Source organism: Danio rerio, chromosome 2 (genome assembly GCF_049306965.1).
Source record: "Danio rerio strain Tuebingen ecotype United States chromosome 2, GRCz12tu, whole genome shotgun sequence".
Lineage (NCBI taxonomy): Eukaryota > Metazoa > Chordata > Actinopteri > Cypriniformes > Danionidae > Danio > Danio rerio.
The window spans coordinates 10,103,847-10,127,500 of record NC_133177.1 but is presented as its reverse complement, the minus strand read 5'-3'; the positions used below and the strand labels follow the sequence as shown (position 1 = coordinate 10,127,500).

Below are 23,654 nucleotides of genomic sequence, written 5' to 3'. Positions count from 1 at the left end.
TTAACATCTACACCATCCCCAACCCTAAACCCAACCATCAATTTCATTAACGTCTACACCTTCCCCAAGCCTAAACCCAACAATCACAGATATTAACGTCTACACCTTCCCCAACCATCAAGGTTATTAACGTCTACACCTTCCCCAACCATCACGGGTATTAACATCTACACCTTCCCCAACTACCAAGGTTATTAACCTCTACACCTTCCCCAACCATCACAGTTATTAACCTCTACACCTTCCCCAACCATCACGGTTATTAATGTCTACACCTTCCCCAACCATCACAGTTATTAACGTCTACACCTTCCCCAACCATCACAGTTATTAACCTCTACACCTTCCCCAACCATCACAGTTATTAACCTCTACACCTTCCCCAACCATCACAGTTATTAACCTCTACACCTTCCCCAACCATCACGGTTATTAACGTCTACACCTTCCCCAACCATCACGGTTATTAACGTCTACACCTTCCCTAACCATCACAGTTATTATTCTCTACACCTTCCCCAACCACCACAGTTATTAACCTCTACACCTTCCCCAACCATCAAGGTTATTAACGTCTACACCTTCCCCAACCATCAAGGTTATTAACGTCTACACCTTCCCCAACCATCACGGTTATTAACCTCTACACCTTCCCCAATCATCACGGTTATTAACGTCTAAACCTTCCCCAACCATCAAGGTTATCAACGTCTACACCTTCCCCAACCACCACGGTTATTAACCTCTACACCTTCCCCAACCATCAAGGTTATTAACGTCTACACCTTCCCCAACCATCAAGGTTATTAACATCTACACCTTCCCCAACCATCACGGTTATTAACGTCTACACCTTCCCCAATCATTACGGTTATTAACGTCTACACCTTCCCCAACCATCAAGGTTATTAACGTCTACACCTTCCCCAACCATCAAGGTTATTAACGTCTACACCTTCCCCAACCATCAGGGTTATTAACCTCTACACCTTCCCCAACCATCACGGTTATTAACATCTACACCTTCCCCAATCATCACGGTTATTAACGTCTACACCTTCCCCAACCATCACAGTTATTAACCTCTACACCTTCCCCAACCATCACGGTTATTAACGTCTACACCTTCCCCAACCATCACAGTTATTATTCTCTACACCTTCCCCAACCACCACAGTTATTAACCTCTACACCTTCCCCAACCATCAAGGTTATTAACGTCTACACCTTCCCCAACCATCAAGGTTATTAACGTCTACACCTTCCCCAACCATCACGGTTATTAACCTCTACACCTTCCCCAATCATCACGGTTATTAACGTCTAAACCTTCCCCAACCATCAAGGTTATCAACGTCTACACCTTCCCCAACCACCACGGTTATTAACCTCTACACCTTCCCCAACCATCAAGGTTATTAACGTCTACACCTTCCCCAACCATCAAGGTTATTAACATCTACACCTTCCCCAACCATCACGGTTATTAACGTCTACACCTTCCCCAATCATTACGGTTATTAACGTCTACACCTTCCCCAACCATCAAGGTTATTAACGTCTACACCTTCCCCAACCATCAAGGTTATTAACGTCTACACCTTCCCCAACCATCACAGTTATTAACCTTTACACCTTCCCCAACCACCACAGTTATTAACCTCTACACCTTCCCCAACCATCAAGGTTATTAACGTCTACACCTTCCCCAACCATCAGGGTTATTAACCTCTACACCTTCCCCAACCATCACGGTTATTAACCTCTACACCTTCCCCAACCATCAAGGTTATTAACGTCTACACCTTCCCCAACCATCACGGTTATTAACGTCTACACCTTCCCCAACCATCAAGGTTATTAACGTCTACACCTTCCCCAATCATTACGGTTATTAACGTCTACACCTTCCCCAACCATCAAGGTTATTAACGTCTACACCTTCCCCAACCATCACGGTTATTAACGTCTACACCTTCCCCAACCATCACAGTTATTAACCTTTACACCTTCCCCAACCACCACAGTTATTAACCTCTACACCTTCCCCAACCATCAAGGTTATTAACGTCTACACCTTCCCCAACCATCAGGGTTATTAACCTCTACACCTTCCCCAACCATCACGGTTATTAACCTCTACACCTTCCCCAACCATCAAGGTTATTAACGTCTACACCTTCCCCAACCATCACGGTTATTAACGTCTACACCTTCCCCAACCATCAAGGTTATTAACGTCTACACCTTCCCCAACCACCACGGTTATTAACGTCTACACCTTCCCCAACCATCACGGTTATTAACGTCTACACCTTCCCCAACCATCAAGGTTATTAACGTCTACACCTTCCCCAACCACCACGGTTATTAACCTCTACACCTTCCCCAACCATCAAGGTTATTAACGTCTACACCTTCCCCAACCATCAAGGTTATTAACGTCTACACCTTCCCCAACCATCACGGTTATTAACCTCTACACCTTCCCCAATCATCACGGTTATTAACGTCTACACCTTCCCCAACCATCAAGGTTATTAACGTCTACACCTTCCCCAACCACCACGGTTATTAACCTCTACACCTTCCCCAACCATCAAGGTTATTAACATCTACACCTTCCCCAACCATCACGGTTATTAACGTCTACACCTTCCCCAATCATCACGGTTATTAACGTCTACACCTTCCCCAACCATCAAGGTTATTAACGTCTACACCTTCCCCAACCATCAAGGTTATTAACGTCTACACCTTCCCCAACCATCAGGGTTATTAACCTCTACACCTTCCCCAACCATCACGGTTATTAACATCTACACCTTCCCCAACTACCAAGGTTATTAACCTCTACACCTTCCCCAACCATCACAGTTATTAACCTCTACACCTTCCCCAACCATCACGGTTATTAACGTCTACACCTTCCCCAACCATCACGGTTATTAACGTCTACACCTTCCCCAACCATCACAGTTATTGATGTCTACACCTTCCCCAACCCTAAACCCAACAATTAGTTATTAACGTCTACTCCTTCCCCAACCCTAAACCCAACAATTAGTTATTAACATCTACACCTTCCCTAATCATCACAGTTATTAATGTCTACACTTTCCCCAACCCTAATCCCAACCATCACAGTTATTTATGTCTACACCTTCCCCAACCATTACAGTTATTAATGTCTACACCTTCCCCAACCCTGAACCCGACAATCACAGTTATTAATGTCTACACCTTCCCCAACCCTGAACCCAACCATTACTTTTATTAACATCTACACCTTCCTCAACCATCACATTTATTAAAGTCTACACCTTCCCCAACCCTAAAACCCAAATCAGCTTTTAACGTACAGCTGTGAGTTGCGGAGGCTTTCATACTTGACACGCTGACCGTTGTACTGTTATTTGCAACCACAGGGAGCGACGCCAAGTAGGCTAACCGTCATGACAAAACAGATGAAAAAGTCAACAAGTTGCATGGTGGAGTTGCTAAATGAATAAATAAAATAATGTATCAAATGAGTTGTGGATAAATTTGGAAAAAACTCATGCAAACATTTGGTGAAAATGTTCTCTGCTAAGTATTTCCGCCATGGCCAATTCTGACATGGTTCAATAGGATCTCGATAACTGCTAGTTGCGCCTCTCCCCCTGTCTTCTAGTCCACAAACAGATACACTAAAGTACTTAATGACAAATAGCCTGCATGAACAGAGATGAGGAGTTAAGCACACGATGGCAACATCTGTGGTGTGGGATTTTTTTGGATACAGGCTGATGTATCGCAGAACCAGGTAAGACCTGTCAGTCACATGTTGCATCTAAAAGCCTGTGGAAAGTGCGAGGCGCATCGCTTCCCTCAGCATTTTTAACTCGATTTGCGCTCGCGCTTCTTTGTGGTTGCTTGGTAACCATTGATCATTTTCTCAGAGGATGACAAACTAACAAAACATTGCTGCAGCTCTGATAAAAGTTTTTATTATGGAGAAAAAACATGTACCCCTTATGTGATTCATATCAGTGGTGATATTTTGAGTGTTGTTTAGCCTATCCAAAGAGTTCTAACTTGGTTACAAATGAGTAAACGTTTTTCATTGGAGACAGAGCTGTTGTTAAAGGCCACTCACCAGTGCTCCCTCCGGTCCAAACATCTGCAGGAAGTTGCCAATGAATTCCCGGGACTTCTCTTCCCATTTCTGGATCAGGTCGATGCTCTTCTCCTCCACCTTCTGCACAAACTCTTTACTTTTCTCCTCCACGTCCTTCACCTTCTTCTTCACCTTGTCCACACGCTCCTGAAGGTTGTACTTCTTTTCCTGGGTGAGACATACAGTAGCTAATTATAATGAATAATTTTCATTTAGATTGATAACTTCTATTCAGATAGATTGATTATTTTTGTACACAAACCCCCCTTCTGTACGTGCCTGCTGTTCACACAAAGTAAAATAAAAACAAGTCCGCAAACAGAGATAAACCAACTCTGCCTTCACAGTTCAGTCTGCGGCTGCTCATTAACCCTTGATGGGTTCACTATACTGGTGGTCAGATAGACACGCACCGCGGTTGTCATAAATCACGAATGATAAGTGTTTTCAATCACAAGAGACTTAGGCCCCGTTTACACTAGTGCGTTTTAGTTTGAAAACGCATAATTTTTGCTACGGTTACGCCATCCGTCCACACTACGCCGGAGTTCTCGAGCGCCGAAAACGGAGCTTTTTGAAAACGCTGGAGAGGCCGTTTTCATTCTAAAACGCTGCTGCTCCGTCTCAGTGTGGATGGGGAAAGACGGAGACATCTGAAAACGGAGGCGGGGCTGCAAACGTTCGCCTATCTGATTGGGGCTTTTCCTCAATATTAAGTAGCCCACACACAGTTCAGTCTCGCATCCTCTTCTTGTAAGTTAAGACTTCGCAAGTTTGATCAAGGCTGCAGTCTCCCCCTTCTCAGTTTGATATGGAAAACATACCGAGGACACGGGTAAATCTTCAAAGGGAACAGTGTACTTTATAACTTCATTCACATCACCTTGGCTACGTTGTTTCACTTTCTCAACAATAAAATGTAAACATGATTTAACTGCCTATTTTTATTTTAATATTAACAACTAAACAGACAGCAGAAATGTTGAGGCGTCGTGCTGCATATATGAGCGTCATCTTCACTGTGTGGATATTTATAACAAAACGGAGCCTATAACAACTGCCTCCTTTCAATTTCAGTGAAAATACGAAACGCACTCTCTCTTTTGCTGAATATCAGTTTTAATAATCGATAATTATAAAAGTATAACATACAATAAGTTTATACATTGTAGGAAATAAAGGCAAGCGATCAGTCAATGTACCTGGATTAATCATTAACTTATCTTTGCGCTTAACCAAAACATGTTACCCGTGAACAAGTAACTTAATAGATTCCAATGACCAAAGTCAGGGAATTGGCCTATGTCGTTAGATAAAAACAACATGAATGAAATATCACGTTTAGCAAATATAGTGAGATTAGATCCAGCGAGAGATGCTTGATGAGCAGTCCGACAAGCAGAGCTCTCATCTGGGTAGAAATGCTGGAGTGCTTGCCCGAGTGTGTGTGTGTGGTCACGTGATGTGCGTTTTCAGCGTTTTGGTGTGGACAGAGAGCAGTTCAGAAACGCTGGGTAAAACGCGAGTGTGGACGTGGATCGTTTTCATTCTACAACGCCGTTTTAAAACTAAAGCGCACTAGTGTAAACGGGGCCTTATTTAGGTTCCAAATGTTGAAATACACATTAGTAGTAGCAGAACAACGCTTTACAGTTCATGAAATACACCACGGTTTTCTGTGAAAAGGGCAATAATCATATTAAGCATAATCTGACAACATGCTTCGTACAGTATACACATTGTGCGCATAATTAGACATTTTGTGCTGAGAAAAAAAATCAGATTCGAGTATAAGCCTCGCAGTGTGAACGTAGCCTTATATAAAATGTCTGTGTTAAAGAACACCCTGTTCTCACTTGTGCTACTTAGAGGTGCTAAATCATGATGATTAATGCAATCATCCCCAAGGTGAATCATACATACATGCGTTTAGATACAGATTGAAAATCTGAATACCTGATATGTATCTGATTAAGGGTCTCGTATATCTGATCTCAAGCTGATTTTGGTTTATACGTTTAGTAAATTAAATTAAAAGTGTCAGATGGGACCAAAAAAAAAAAGTCAATTTTATTATGTTTCACCAGTAAACAAATGCATATAATGAGAGCGCTTACATTGATGAAGCTGACGTTCAGCTCTTTTGCAGTGTAGCCACGCTGAAGATTCCGTCTGACGTACACATCATAATCTCGCACGATGCGCGTGATGATGTCAGAGGTGGAGATGCCCTCTGTCCTTTGGGTTGGTGCAAACATTCCTGTGGAATCCCAAAATGAAAAGAATTTAAGGGGCATGACAACGTTTAAAATCAAAAAGGGAAACTTTATATGCATTTTGCCTGTCTGTTTACACGACAGCAGTTTTGTTTGTTATTGAAAACTTCTAAGTCTGAAAATGGGCTACAAAATAAACACTCAAAAACAATCAAATTGACGTCTTTGAAAACTATGACATCATGCATGTGGATGTTGTGTGTTTAGGGCAGTGTAAGCAGTATGTGTTAGTGTTGTTGTTGTTGCACAAGTGTTTGCTAACGCTTCATCGGCGAAGTGTAGATTTAAGGTATATTCACACTTGAACCGGGCCAAAGCACCCTTGTGCCCCCCTTACCGTTTCCCCCAACGGCCTGCACTCACGTTACATTGGACCTGGGCACGCTTACATCATCGATGATGGGTTGTTCAGTAAGCGCTCTAGCTCAGTACAGTGGAGATTTCTTTCGTTTTATTGTTTTAGTCGTTTGGGATGCGGTGACACGAAGTTAAATATTTCACCGAACAGATCAGCCACTTTTGACGCTCATAAACAATCATAAAGTGCTCGTGCTGCAGGAATTAGGAGGTTTGCTGAAGGTGCAGCTGTCGTGCAGTACGGGGTTTGCTTCTTTAATAATCTACGACAGTTTGCGTTCATTGAACAGTAAGAATGATTAATAAATCATTTAAAACAATCCCATAAAAGTCACATCTCGTCTTCAGTTTTCGGGCTTTTGCACTTACACTACAAGCGTACCACGCCAAAGCCCAAGTGAACCGCGCTCTGGCACACCTCTTCCACCCGGGCCAGGGCCGGCCAAGTGAACTGTGCCTGAGCCCAATTCAGAGCACTCACACTTTTCAAATGATCCGGGAAAGGGGCCTGGGCACAGTTTGGATAGCATAGTGCGAGTAGGCCCTAATATACAAAAGCCGCATGTTCACTGTCGGGCCAGCGCAAGCCAGGGCTTTTATCATGTTGGGAGGTTGAGCAGTGAGGCTGAACTCATGTCGCGATCCCACTGTCAGGCCAATAACTCGCAGCACGCAAACAACACCCCCAGAACGCCCCACGAATCAAACGCCACACAACCCGCCTAGTTCAGCGGGAATCAGGCAGATTAAAATGGAGACAACTGAAACAAACAAATGACACGTTACTGTACAGCATTACATTATATGTCTATACGCATAGGCCTATGTATTTTCATTCATTATATTAATTTACTCACTGTCTGACTGTTGGCATTGTACATCAAGTGGTCTCGCCACTAAGGGAAGGATGACCCAACAGTCTTAAATTTAAAGGAAAACATAAGGGCGATCTTAAAGGTGCAGTAGGTGATCTGCCAGACTACTAGCATTAGCATAATAACTTAGAAATTTTACGACCCTCCCCTGCCGTTCAAAACCACGCCTCCTTAATTCATGAACACGTGACCTGATTAGATAGAACACTAGATCATGTCATTCCCCAGTTAGAAAACTCTATGGAAATACGCACTTTATCAAGCGTAGTTGTTTTCAGCTGCTTTTCACTTGAACAATTAAATAATTGCTCAGATCTATTTAACCAACTATATTATCAATGCTGTACTCCATGAACTTGAAAATAGCCAATCTTCTGCCAGAAGTTTTTAGTGGCTGAACAACACTACCGTGCATATAAACCCATCCATAAACAAGAACACAGTCTACATAAGGTTTGCGTGACTAAAATAGTTTTAAAACATACCCGTCTAAAAGAAATACTTCAGCCGAGGTGTCATCCTTCAGATCGTTGTTTTGAACTGCATAACATTTCCCTCCAGCGTGCAAAAGTAATTCCGATATTGGTTTAGGGTTCAGAAAAGTTTTGATTTGCATTTTTGGCAGAAGCCCTTTCAGAAACGATCTTTCTTTTCATGGATAAAAGGCCTCGATGGTCATTCAGAAAGAAGTTCAGGTCGATGCAGAGTTTGCAGGATGACGTCTCTCTCTGTCAGCTGTAGGTGCGTGCTTCACGTGTGCACGAGAGTGACGTATCTGTCTGCTTAAAGAGGCTGCGCAAAAATTCACATTTAAATTTGTTGACAGACAGTTTGACATCTCTGTTGAAATGGAGTTATTTGTCGGTCCGATAAGATATAAATTGGATGAACATTTTTTTGTTTTATGCCTTATCCAGAGTATTAAAATACATACACATACATTTAGAATTGAATCAGTACTATTGGAATGTGAAGAGACTTTCAAGCAGCACAACAACAAAATGCATCTGAAGACAATCACCTACTGCACATTTAAAGCAAAAGACCCCTAAGGTGTTTTATGGAATATCTTAAACTGACCAGTAGCTATGTTTTTTCTTATTTACCTTATTTATTTAATTATTTTTTGGCACATGTACACTTGCGTAATGGGAAAACTAGTGTAAAGACAGCGGCACACCATCTTCCAAGCTCCACCTCTGCTTTCACTCCTCACCAAAGCCCCAGCTGGCTCCCTTTGGCTTAAGGCAGGGGTCACCAATCCTGGTCCTGGAGGGCCGGTGTCCCTGCAGGGTTTAGCTCCATCTTGCCTCAACACACCTGCCTGGATGTTTCAAGTATACCTAATAAGACCTTGATTAGCTTGTTTAGGTGTGTTTGATTAGGGTTGGAGCTAAAATCTGCAGGACACCGGACCTCCAGAAACAAGTTTGGTGACCACTGACTTAAGGTATTCGGCAGGCAGAAAAAAGGCTGGCCCCAATCAGACACCGGACATGACTATGGAAATGCGACTGGCCCTGGCTCGCTCGCTTTAGGCACGACGGTGGAAACGCGGGTAATGTTAGTGTTTTTTGTGCTTGTTTTTCATGTTTACAAACTTTAAAGGGCCATGAAACACCCTTGTTTCAGCAGGGTGTTTTCACACCTCTACTTTGGAAAAAGTCAGAAAAGTGGGCGTGTCCAGCTCTGTTTAGGGGGGAGTGTCGGAGGAAGAAAAGAGGCTTGGTGTGGGAGTGTCTATTTGGGCGCGCTGAATTTCAGAGTCAAAACACACACCCAACGGGGGAGAAAGGGACTGTTTACATGGACATCTGTAGTCGAATTATTTGCCAAATTATTAAATGGTGGACTTTAACTGCAGTTTGGCTCTTTTATTCAGGGAATTCATTCATGTCCCTCGCCACAAATTAGATATTTGATTCAAGGAACTGCTCTAAGCGTGTATTTTCATGCAATGTTTGATACCGCACGGCGAATGAGAGAAAAAAAACTCAGCATTTCCTGGAAACTTAGATGCACACGGCAGGTAGCTTCAGAAAGCAGCGCGTGTTATTCCGGTCACAAAATCCTACACGAGGTTATAGTTTGGTTGTAGAGCTAACTTGTTTACACTCGGTGCAATAGTTTGTTCGATACGAATAAAAAACGAACTGAATAAAGAAAGAGCACTGGTCGCTCACCTACCAAATCTGTAGAGACAGGACAATCTACAGCAACTAGAGCAGCATCTTTATTTAGAGGAGACTACAAGCGAATCCGGATCTCAGTGTTTGCAGATGAGAACAGCTCTCAGGTAAACAATGTCCCTACTTAGACACGTAAGTTATTGTTGTCGAGCGTCGCGTACACTGTTAATCCACACGTGACTCCGGCTGAGCTCTCACAGAGATAAAATGAAAACAAAACTTAACTGCAGCAAACTATAAAGCAACACTTCACGCTTGTTTTGCCAATACAACGTGGCGTCTCTGTCGTCTGAACACTGTGACAGTAATGAATATTAATGAAGTTGCACAATAGAGCGCGCCGATTGGTTTGAACCAAGCTTTACTCATGCATTAATGCAGCAGGCTGTAAGACGTAATAAGACACACTCTGGTACAGATGTCCAGTCTGCACGCTGGAATACACGCTATTATGTCATGACCGTGACGCAGCTTCAAAAATTCGTTTCAAACCGGAAGTACGAATTTGCTTGAAATAACGCAAAAACAACCAATTTACAGTTTTTAGTGAAATATAGGTGTCCTAATAGTGTTTTTAGCAGTGTGGGACACATAAACGACTGTCAACAGCTCAAAAAATGTGTTTTGGTGTTTCGTGACCCTTTAAGTACACAATTCTACATAATTAAATTAGTTAGTTTTTCACTACAAAAATTTGACTACAAAATTCTTTCAAAATGTTTCTAAAGCAAATTAAAACACTGCAATTATCTAAACTAAGTTAATTTGGTTAACCAGGGAAGTCATTTGACAACTGCAGTTTATTCTGTAGCCAATCTGGAAAAAAAAAAATTAAAGGGGGTTGATTTGATTGACCTTAGCAGCTTTAAAAAAATGTAAACACATATATTTTAATTCAGCCAAACTAAAAAGAAAATAAAGACATTCTCCAGATAATAAAATATATATAATACTTACAAAAATAAAAAGTAAATAATTAAAATTCTTTGCTCTTAAAAAATATCGGACAATGTATGTAATAATAATAATTTGTGTTCATAGTTTGTGTTAACTAAATGAAATGAGAACGTCTGCTTCTGAAAACCACACAAATATGAAAGCGCTCCATGATAAGTTCATTATCTGTGATTGTTTTGAAATGTCAGATGTTAAAGGTCAGTTTCTGAATCTGTTCTTCTCACCTGCATCTTTGATGTGCTTGTAAACATCATCACTGTCAGCTGAGGAGTATGGGATATCATCATGGGCCACAAAGTCAATCTGAAATATCAAAGTACCTCACAAAGTTGACATAACATATGATGCTATTTTAAACAATGTGTTTTTATGTGGAGTATTACACTCGGCTTTCTTTTATCATACCCGATGTTTGGTGAGGAACTCTGGTGTAAGAGTCCATGGGGCATTCCGGACCACCTCATCCACATAGCGACAGTGACTAACAGCATCATAGCGCTCGTCCTCGTTCATGACGGTGAAGCCCTTTAGCTTGTGCGTGAGGTCATCACTGCAAACTGCAGAGAGGTGGGAGAGATACTAAATACAGCTCTGACATTAGGACGGACACGGTGTTAAATGATCACAATGAGAAACACTCAAATGCTGAAACCCAGTCCAATGACTCCACACTGTGCACTCGGGACTCTTTAAGGTCCACGTGAACTAGTGGTGATCACAAATCTCATTATTCTGATTACATTATGGTTTTTTAGTTATGAATTGGACCATTTTTCGGATCAGCAAAAAAGGGGAGGAGGCAAATGTAATTTGCTTTCCATTTATTAGAAAAACAGTCCTGCAAGAAACTTTTGGTATTAACAAACAGAACTTAAAACTTGTGATTTCATTAAAAATAAAATGAAGATAAATTCAGCTGAATAAAAATAAATAGTAAAATATTCAGTACTGTGAAAAATTCACTGTTACTACTACAGTATGTTACTTCTACTACTGTAAGAATATTTATAATAGTTATAATAATTTTTTATATATAATAATAATTTAATTATTATTAATAATATTTGAGTGATTTCTAAAGAGGCGAGGCAGTGGCGCAGTAGGTAGTGCTGTCACCTCACACCAAGAAGGTCGCTGGTTCAAACCTCGGCTCAGTTGGCGTTTCTGTGTGGAGTTTGCATGTTCTCCCTACCTTCGCATGGGTTTCCTCCGGGTGCTCCGGTTTCCCCCCACAGTCCAAAGACATGCGGTACAGGTGAATTGGGTAGGCTAAATTGTCTGTAGTGTATGAGTGTATGTGTGAATGTTTGTGTGTGGATGTTTCCCAGAGATGGGTTGCGGCTGGAAGGGCATCCGCTGCGTAAAAACTTGCTGGATAAGTTGGCGGTTCATTCCGCTGTTACGACCCCGGATTAATAAAGGAACTAAGCCGACAAGAAAATGAATGAATGAATGATTTCTAAAGAATCATGTGACTCTGAAGACTGTCACAGAAGAGTAATGAAGCTGAAAATTCATAATTAAAATCTCTGGAATAAATGATTAAATTCAATTATAAACTACTTCTGAACAGTTATTTTAAAGTGCAATAACATTTCACAATTTGTACTGTATTTTTGATCAAATAAATACAGCCTTGGTGAGCAGGAGAAGCTTATTTTAAAACATTTAAAAATCCTACTGACCCCAAACATTTGACCGGCGGTGTATGTTCAATGTATGGACATTACTGAAGGCACAAAAGACTAATGCACATTCAGAAGCAGTATTAGGCCAAATGCGTTTCTGTTTGACCACTTGAGAAATCAAGGTTTATTGTTATCAATTGTTTTATTGCAAAACTAATAGCCCATTTCTAACTGTATTTCTATGATCTGCTCCTCGTTCGTGTCCATGTTCATCATTCCATTTAATAAACTCAAATAAAACAAAGCATATGTTTATTTTCTGTTTCTTTTTATTCATATTCAAAAGATAAGAAATTGAAATAAATAACAGTCGTGGGAATAACCATAACCATCAATATATTTTTGAGGGTGTGAGCAAGACAAAACTTGAATACTTGAAATTGGAGAAGAAAATAATATATATTTGAAAAATCCGTCCTGCTCCTTCCCAAAGGCTTATTTCCTTAATTATTAGGGATTGCCACAGCAGAATGAACCACCAACTATTCCAGCATAGATTTTACACAGCAGACACCATTACAGCTGCAACCAAGTACTAGGAAACACCCATACACTCTTACAAACACTATGGCCAATTTTGTTTACTCAATTCACATGCCTATCTGTTTAGACCAGGGGTCACCAATCTCGGTCCTGGAGGGCCGGTGTCCCTACAGGGTTTAGCTCCAACTTGCCTCAACACACCTGCCTGGATTATTCAAGTATACCTAGTAAGACCTTGATTAGCTTGTTCAGGTGTGTTTGATTAGGATTGGAGCTAAAATCTGCAGGACACCGGCCCTCCAGGAACAAGTTTGGTGACCACTGGTTTAGACTGTGGGGGAAACCGGAGCACCCGGCGGAAACCCACACGAACACAGGGAGAACATGCAAACTCCACAAAAATATGCCAACTGGTCCAGACTGGACTCAAACCAGCGACCTTCCTGCTGTTAGGTGACAGTCTTTACCACTGAGCCACCGTGCTGCCCTTACTATGATGTTTTTAAATGTAAAACTATGCAGATGGGAATTTAAACAATGCCCTAACAGCCTAAAATATACAGGAAATAAAAAATAATATTTTTTTTTGGCAAGCTCCACAAAGTTTGCTTGATTTGCATTAAATTCATTGATCACGAAAACACAAAATCCTGGAGGGTCTGATAAGAATTAAGAACATTGTGGTTGAAACTGACGTCAGCAGAGAAGGACTGCTAATCTAAACGTGGAAACAAATGTTCAAATGTGATTGAAGATTATCAAAACAAACATTTTTTATTTATTTACTGGATTAACTGTTCACCTAAAAAAAAAACATTGAGCACTAGCAAAATAAACATTGTACATTTTGATTACACATTGACTTTAAGTTTCCTTTATTTATGTCATTCAACACATCACAATAGAATTGTAATGCAGAACGAAATTACGCTGCAACAGACCCAACAAGAACATAAAAAACATCATTATACAAACATTATAAAATCCTAACATGATAAATAAACTTGTATAATTCCATAAAAATATAAAAATAATTATATAAGATATAGCCTATTTTTAAAAAAAAATCTCTGAAGAGAATAACTTAATACTTAAATACCTATTTCGCCATTTGTTGTAATATTAACAATTTATGCCAGTTTAACAAATTTATTGATTTATTATTTTACACTAGCAATCAACAATGCTTAAGAAATGGTAAAAGTAGCTGAAAAGTTCAGGATTACTTACCACCTACAATAAGGTGAGTGTTTGGAAAGAGGCATTTAGCCTGCATGAGAGCGCGAGCATGTCCTGAGTGGAACATGTCGAAGATCCCATCAGCGTACACCCGCACAGGTCTGTCGGCTAAAAAACAAAATGAGACAAACACTGTACTTCACAATTTTACAAGCTGACACTGTTCACACTGCTGAGAGTGATATTTAGAGAAATATGTAAATTAACGCTGCGCTCTTTCCTCTCAATAACAATACCCTCATGGAAATGGGGATTTGTTGCTACAAAACTTTGCAATTCAGCAACATCATGTCGACAGAAGAGGTCATGATAATTAGTGGTGGAACTGAAAAAGTACAGAAAAATCTGGCAAGTATCTCTTCTAAAAATATGAGTAAAAATTAGCCCATCAACAAGTATGAGTACAGAGTATTAAGCAGTAAAAAATAGTCCACCGTATACTCCTGTAAATTGAAAATGGGCGTTTCTAAGTGTACATGGCTTAAATAGTTTGTCATTCATGGACTATACATTTTAAATGGGAGATTAATTTGTATGAGAACACATTTTATTAAAAGGGATAGTTCACCCAAAATTGAAAAGGACTTCCACTAAACACAACAGAAGATATTTTAAAGAACCAACTTTCATATCAAAGAAAATTACTGCGTAAGTCAATGGATCCAACATTTAAAAAAAAAAAATTTTTGTAGAAGGAAAAAAATACAGTGTGTGTGTGCGCATGTATAAATAATGTCAGAATGAAAACTTCTGGGTGAACTATCCCTTTGATATATACACCTACAATATACCAACAGAAAGCAAGTTGATGCTTTTACATGTGAAGCAAAATCTATGTACCCTAATGGACAAAGAAGTCAAAGCTGTGGCAAAATGTGCATGTATTTGAAAACGGAAAATGCTGTAGTGCATTTAGATATTGTTTGAGGCCTTTTGGCCTTCTTGCACTCTTTTAATGCTTACACACTGTACATCTTTGCTGATTTTTGTATGCACAATTTGAATGGATGAGAATCACATGTCTGATTGTTTTACTCAGGCAAGAAAAATTATATAAACACAAAGTAATCTGAATTTGTAAATTAAATTAAAAATATCTAGGGCAGGACTATTAATTTTACTCTTTTTATTTAGTTTATTCTTTTTTCTTTGCTGTTGGAAACACTGCAGGTGCGTGAAGATGTTTTGATGTTATGTTCTGTATGCCGTTATTCGCATGTTAAAATAAATCAGTATTTTAAATGCAATATTGAATGTGTCAGACACAAAAAAAGACACGTCAATTAATTAAAAACATTTTTTTATTAAATAATAATTTAATATTAGTGCTACTGATGAATTGGGTAGGCTAAATTGTCCATAGTATGCATATTAGTGTGTGTAGATGTTTCCAAGAGACGGGTTGTAGCTTAAAGGGCATCCGCATCGTAAAAACTAAATAAGTTTTATTTAGTTTTTTATTTTAAAAAAATAAGTTGGCGGTTCATTCCGCTGTGGCAACCCCGAATTAAGGGATTAAGCCGAAAAAAATGAATGAATAAATGAATGAATACTTTAATATCAATCTGACCAGTTAACCGTTAATATTTGGTTAGCGAGCGGCCGTTGTCGGTTGGCAAAATTAACCGAAATGAGCATCCCTATTAATATCTATAACATAATGCAAATAAGAGCCAATAAAAATGCAATAATTCTGCCCTAGACTAAACAAAATGCACAACGGATTCTATTTCTAACAATGCTAAAAAAACACACACACACACAAAAATGCTGCAACATATGCAATATTTCTGTCCATGACTCTACATAAAGACCAACTCTAAATGTAACCATAAAGTCTGTAACTGAATCTAGCACATATTTGAATAGGTGTGTTGGAGTAGATTATTCCAAAGGGCAAATAACTTACGTGGCGTGCCTCTGCGAGCTTCCTCTATGGTGACACGCTGATACTGCTTATCTTCCATTGACTCGAGCTGATCTGCATAAGGAGCTGGATATTTCAGACCCTGAGGTGTAAGAAGCATCACAGCCTTTGGTCTCAAATACCATCCCTCATCGGTATATACACACGCTCACACCTTTATCTCACTCACCACCGTGCATCTTTTGAACTTCAGTGGTTTTTCTCCTTCCTCTGGCTCTCCGTTTGAACCATCTCTCTTTCTCTTCCTTGACAGTCGCGCTGAACCGTGGGCCTCCATTCAGGCTCTGTCAAATGAAGCGGACATGTTGATAATAATGTAAATTAGGGCTGCACAATACATAATTTCAGCATCAATATTACAACGTGTGCTTCCCATAATAAATATATCACAAGATCTGCAATGTGGAATGTCAAAAATGAAATCTGACTATCATCAATGATGAAGAACCAAAGTTAAAAGGTTTAACCAGAAATTTCCCAAAATATTTGTCATTTGCATGTGTATATTTGCGGTTTATGAGCATTTCATGCATGTTTAAAGGGATAGTTTGTCCAAAAATGTGTATTTGCTTACCATTTACTCGCCCTCAAGTGGTTCCAAACCTTCTGAGTTTTTTTTCTTTTGTTGAACACAATATTGTTTTTTTTTAAGAAAGCAGGAAATCTGTAGCCATTACACAACCTGACAAAAGTATTGTCGTCTCCAAGTTTTAGGAACAAGAAATAATAACTTCTAGTTGATCAATTGATTTGACTTTGCTTAGACAAAAGTCTTGTCACTTAACGGAAATAATGTTCAGTATAGAATATTAGGTCATGGTGCAGTAGAAGAAGAATTAATATTGTGTATGACTCCCATGAGCTTTGAGGAGTGCATACATACATTTCTGCAATTACTCAAATGACTTATTAACAAAATCATGTGGAATAGCAAAGAAAGCGTTCTTGCAGGACTCCCAGAGTTCAGAGTGTGCCTCAATCTCTGGCTGCGTCAGATAAACAGCACAGGGACAGACATAAAGGAAGCAGATCTCACACAACGTTTGTGAGAAATACTACAGTAAGAACTTTCCCAATGATTATTTGATGCATTTGTTGTGGAGTTAATTCAAGCCTTTTTGCAAGGATGAGTCACACACAATCCGTTACAAAGTTCACGCACATACAAACAGTGCACATGTTCAACTTTGCACTATTTTTGCATGGCAAATGTGACCGGATACACAGTAACATCCACTTGCTGTATGGACATCTGTTATGTTAATGTACAAAACAAACCTGATTTAACCTCCACAAACCATTATTAAGATTCTTTGGATTCATCTTTAATGCCTCCTCCATTTTACCCCAGAAATGCTCAATAATGTTCATTTCTGGTAACTGGGCTGGCCAATCCTGGAGCACCTTTACCTTCTTTGCTTTGTAATGGGCAGCACAAATTTCTTGATCCCTCAGGCTGTTGATGTTGCCATCCAATCTGCAGATCTCTCACACACCTCCATACTGAATGTACCCCCAAACCATAATTTTTTCTTCCCCAAACTTGACTGATTTCTGGGAGAACTTGGGTTCATGCGGGTTCCAATAGGTCTTCTGCAGTATTTGTGATGATTGGGATGCAGGTCAACAGATGGTTTATCGGAAAAATCTGCCACTTTTCCAATTGATCAACTAGAAGTCAAGTTATTATTTGTTGCTCGTACAACTGGGACCAACAACAATACTTTTGTCAGGAACTGTACATCCATAGTATGAACAGGTTTACAGGTTAATGACATTTTTCCAAATATCTTTTTTGTGTTTAACAGAAGAAAGAACCAAAGGTTTCAATCAAGGATTAGTAAATGATAATAGTATAATTAGTAAAATAGTAAAATAATTTATTTTTTTGGGTGAACTATCCCTTTAATGCATTCAGTACCAAGACAGCTATAATGTTAACTTATAAAAGATTTTCTAAAAGTTAACATTATAGATTTTTTCCTACAATTACATTTTTTTGTCGGCCACTAAAAAAATTTTGTCCCACTGAAGCCTTTTTTGATCAATATTTGTGTTTTGTGATGGCTATGCAGAAACGTGTAAAATGGGAAAATGAACAGCAGTATAAACCCAGATGTTGTGTTTTGTAACAGTGAGTTGAAGAAGAGATTAAATGTCAGCGTGTCAGGAGAGCTAGCTGTGATGCTGGCTACAGTGAAGACAAATGTCCAGATGCCTTTATGATCTTCACACAGGGCAGGCTATAGAAATGACTAAAACTTGCCTAGAACATGTTTGAATCCAAAATCGTGTGACATTATTATTGTGGATTATGAAAATAAAAATCTTTTCCAAAGTAAATAACTATTTGCCATTGCACCATAACAACTCTAATTAGGAAAAAAGTAAGTATTCATACATAATCTGATGTCTTTTTTATCAATTGCAAGATAAATTGTTTTCATTACATATCGATTTCTTTATTTTGATTCAATTAACAACTTTATTACCGTTTCAAATAATAAAGACTTACATTTGTGTTGAATTAATTTGAAATTTATGGAAGAGAAATGCTTTAATTGTAGTTAAAATTAAGGCAAATTATTAATGCAAATAAAAGATGAATGTATTTTTGGTGTTGTATTGTGAGTGAAACAGGATATAAAAAAATAATAATACTAAAAAAAAAAGTTGTATTTTCAGTTGTTATTTTATTGATTGTAGACTGAAGTAGATCATAATGAGATTAAAAGGACTATATAAAACGAGTCCAAATGATAGTAATAATAACAACAACAACAAAATAATATAGGATATTTTAGGAGTTATGAAGAAAGGAATTTTGAATTGATTAAATGACTAGGAAAATCCTGAGAGAAATCCTGTCTGTTCTGACTTGCCACTAGAAGATCTGCTGGTTTCAAAATAAATAAAAAAAAATAGTAAAAAAATAACTGCATGAACTGTTCACCATAAGATCAAGTAAATCGCATTTGGAAAATTTCCATTTAACTTCTTCCTTTTATTTGTTCTTTATAATAACTTGTTTTGCCGAAATTAATGTTTATAGCGCAAATACAAAATTGACATAAAACAAAAAAAGTGTGACTTTAATTCCATAGATTTCTGAGTCTATTTATTTACTTTAGTAAATGTGAGTAAATATGCATTCATTAAATTTTTATAGTAAATACAGTAATATTTGAACAATATGCAAATGTTTAAATCATTTATTTACAATACAGTGTGTAAAGTAATATTTTCCACCTTTTCGTAGATACACTGCCTGACAAAAGTCTTGTTGAGGATCCCAGTTGAACAACAAAAAAATAACTTGACTTCTAGTTGATCATTTGGAAAAGTGGCAGAAGGTGAATCATCTGTTGAATTACATCCCTATCATCACAAATACTGCAGAAGACCTATTGGAACCTGCATGAACCCAAGATTCTCACAAGAAACCAGTCAAGTTTGGTGAATGAAAAATCATGGTTTGGGGTTACATTCAGTATGGGAGCGTATGAGAGATCTGCATAGAGGATGGAAACATCAACAGCCTGAGGCATCAAGACATTTGTGCGGCCCATTACATTACAAACCAAAGGAGAGGGCAAATACTTCAGCAGGATAGCGCTGCTTCTCATACTTCAGCCTCCACATAAAAGTTCCTGAAAGCAAAGAAGGTCAAGCTGCTCCAGCATTGGCCAGTCCAGTCACCAGATGTGAACATTATTGAGCATGTCTGGGGAAAGATGAAGGAGGAGGCATTGAAGATGAATCCAAAGAATCTTGATGAACTCTGGAAGTCCTGAAAGCTCTTTCTTTGCCATTCCAGACTTTATTAATCAGTATTTTGACTCATTGCAGAGATGTATGGATGCAGTCCTCTAAGCTCATGGGAGTCATACACAATATTAATTCTTCTTCCACTGCACCATGACCTAATATTCTATACTGAAGATTATTTCTGTTAAGTGAGAAGACTTATGTCTAAGCAAAGTCAGATCTTACTGTCTTAATTAAATTATTTAAAAAAACAAGGCATGATTATATTTTATTTGGGTAAAATAAGCGTAATCTAGCGGCCCTTGCCTTTTATATAAGCCACTTCTGATACCAAATGATCAACTAGAAGTCAGGTTATTATTTTTTGTTCCTAAAATATGGATAGGCAACAAGACTTTTGTAAGGTAGTGTATATTATATAAGAGACTTATTTTCTTTATACCAAACATGTGGATCTAATTGGATATGTATTGTAAACCTTATAATAATAAAGTAAACCTAATAAAGTAACAAGTTATATTTACTTTTCATGTTTTTAGTTAATACACAGTTAATAAAAAATGCTTGGTTCCACACAATTGATTTCTATTAAGACAACATGAAAGGATTAAGTTAACTTACCATTTTTTACTAACTTCAATTGGTTGGACTTAATAGAAAAAAAAAAAAACGACATAAACCCATTTTATTAATGGAATGCACAAAAAAAAGAATAATTCTGCATAAATCGGCTGATTTTTTACTACATTATTTAACACAGCAATGCAGACTCTATCTTGTTTGTGTGCAGTCAAAATTATAAGAAAACAAAACTGGAAAAATGTTGTATTAAAGGAAAAACAGAATTTAAAAAAATGAGCTCAACTTAAACTTTTATGTTTAAAAGCAATAACTTCCTAATGATTTAATAAAAATGAAACCTATAAAATTGCAAGTGAACAGGTTTTAGCATGCGCAATCAAGTGCAAGTCAAAATTCTACAGGTTATGTCACACGTGGAAGAAATCATACGTGAAAACAAAACCTGAGCTTAGGTCAACAGGAACACAGCTGTGTGGAAACAGTCTTTGGAAACGTTGCCCGAATTCTTCCTCATTCCAGTCATTCCTTTATCTAAACACAGAGCCTTCAGTCTTATCATGGTGAATGCATAATTGAAAGGTGAGGAATGTGAGCCATAAACAGCATTACATCCACTACAACAATTCACAGACACACACTCACAACTAACAGATGAACTATACACAACCCTGCATCGAGATCTACCAATAATATACAATCTAAATTAAGACAATATCATGTTTCAGAACAAACTCTGACAAGCGGATCTACAAATAGCGGATCGAAATATCGTGATAACGAACATGCATATTGATATAGTGTGCACTTCAAAATACTGTCAATAATAATTTATTATTGCAAATAATATAGTGCCATTTTAGAATATTCAGATTATTTATTAGAAGATTAGCACCAAATGCTGAAGACTAGAGCTGTGCAATTAATTGAAATCGAATCGCAATTTGAAACGTTGCAATTAGTTAAATCGCAAGAGGCTGCCATATAAAATATGTATTTAAACAAAAATAACGAATAACATCTTCAAAATCAGTCCGCTATATGCTTCAGAAAATTAAACATGCTAGACTTTCTGTGATGGTGTCGCGAGGCATCGAAGACATGGTATCGGTTGTCGCGAACTATGCCACATTACACTTTACATTAGACTCTTGTGTCACGACGTCCATTTGTCGTTTACGACTCGCCACGACACCATACGTCAAGGAAATCCAAAATCTAAAATCGTGTGATCTGACTGGGTTTTTATAACTAGCCAATTGAGTGAGTACACTTTCGTTCTGTCTTACGCCCACAAAAAAAAAAGATAACAAACAGGAAACATCTGCTTTTTCAGAAGCATTCATAGACAAATTAATATCAAAGAAAAACAGCATTTGTAATATGGGAATATTTTGGTTTCCGAGTAACAGACACCGAATAAAAACAGGTAATTTTAAAGAGTTGTTGCGGAATTGTTGCCACGGCTTACAGAATATTGAGCTGAAGCTTAAATTTAATTAAAATCAGCTTTAAGCTTGAATTAAATCATAAATTAAATCACCATCGCAATATGTCGAAATTTTGTTTATTATAGCTTTTAAAATGGGCCTTTAAAAAAAAAAAAAAAAAAAGAACGGTTACGCTAATAAAATATATATGTATATAACTAGAGTTTGCTTGTTTTGACACATTATTTTAAATATGTGGCTAAGAAATAACTGAATTTTAATGTTAATGTGGCAAGTAAAAAAATTCCACTGGTTATTCCTAACAATTATTGGCGTTTCGCCATGTGAAAGTCTGAAATTTAATTCATAATGGTCTTAAAAAGTATTAAATTTGATGTGATGAAACCTGCAGAAGCCCTGTTTTTACCCAGATATTTAAAAAAAAAAAGATTTTATTTTAGAGCAGTAATCACTGTAACGTGAAACCGTGATATTTTATCCAATACCATGCCTACTTCAGAAGCCTTGTTAAGACTGGAATACAAACACACAACCTTCACTTTCAAGGGTGTGAAAGGTTCCTCAGAGTACTACATGCATACACACTATTAAGTGCTGTCCCATCTGTGTGTAACAAAAATAGCAACTAGTTCACAGACAGGGGTGACTGTTACAATGCACCACATTTATATCAAATTTAAGTAAAGTAAAACTTCTGTACGTTATCTCAACTTTAGAAGCTCTGATAGAAATAAAACGAAATATAGATAGCGTATGATTCTGGTGTGTTGAATTAATAGTAGGAGTGTCTCTCAAAAAGTAAGAGTCGTTTAAGTTTTTAAACAGACAGCTAACTTGATAAATGCCATGAGTTCGTGATGCGACATTTGTGTCAAGTGGAACGAAACATTAGCTGGCTCTTGTTTACTATCTTTAGGACACATACACAGACACTCATTAGCTGCTTACCCGTGTGCTTTAATGTGCGTTTTGCGGTAAGGTGGTGATGAAAGACTCTTTGCAGGTGTAGGTTTATGGGTTTCCTCAAGTCGAAGGCTGACAGGAGTCGGAAGTGTACGGCGATTTAAATGTCTCGATATTCGTGATCTCAGACCTTCCGATTTGACAGAAGCCACAAAAGAGACTGGGATCAACTTAATTCAGACCCAAGATGGCAGCGGAGTCAGGGTGACTTCAAAATAAAAGTCCCGACGATGTCTCAGCATATAACACCAGAGTTTTGTTTTAAATAGTTCACAGAATATATCATGTTAAAGAATCGTTTTTTTTCTGGATAAAGATTACAAGTGCTCCTTCTGTATTTGTGTAAAATAATTTATTGAGTATTAATTATCGATGTTTTACCATGTTTTGTTCTGAGTATGTCACAGTTTCTCCAAATTAAATCGAAATCTGATATTTATTTATCTTTTATTTGACTTCATTCAAATGGATATACATTTTATTAATTTTTTCCCCCAAAATATTTATTATTAATTTGTATTTTTAGTTTTATTTGAGACATTTTACATTTACCGGCTCAAATGGAGTAACGTTAACCTTAAACCAAGATTTTGACATTTTCAAAGTTTATTATAAAGTCAATATACGAACATCCATGTTATTTTAATAATTAAATCAAAAAATATGTTAAATAATGCAACTATGTATCATTTTTTTGTACACACTTTAAATAGTTATGTTTAATCCATAGACTGTAAAAATGA

At 37.9% G+C, this 23,654-nt stretch overlaps 1 protein-coding gene across 2 annotated transcripts in view; it reads right to left on the bottom strand.

Moving 5' to 3' along the window:
• The window catches only part of pcyt1aa (phosphate cytidylyltransferase 1A, choline a), a 25,023-nt gene extending 1,950 nt beyond the window's left edge, over positions 1-23,073 (bottom strand). Inside the window, exons 1-9 of one of the 2 annotated variants that reach the window (XM_021480218.3) lie at positions 22,897-23,073; positions 20,943-21,031; positions 16,320-16,434; positions 16,133-16,232; positions 14,215-14,331; positions 11,219-11,370; positions 11,038-11,116; positions 6,277-6,419; positions 4,139-4,327 (exon numbers count right to left, since the gene is read on the bottom strand). In XM_021480218.3, coding sequence (XP_021335893.1) covers positions 4,139-4,327; positions 6,277-6,419; positions 11,038-11,116; positions 11,219-11,370; positions 14,215-14,331; positions 16,133-16,232; positions 16,320-16,427 — 888 coding nt within the window. In that variant the 5' untranslated portion in view covers positions 16,428-16,434; positions 20,943-21,031; positions 22,897-23,073. 2 annotated transcript variants of the gene reach the window in all.
• Between the last annotated feature and the right edge of the window lie 581 nt (positions 23,074-23,654).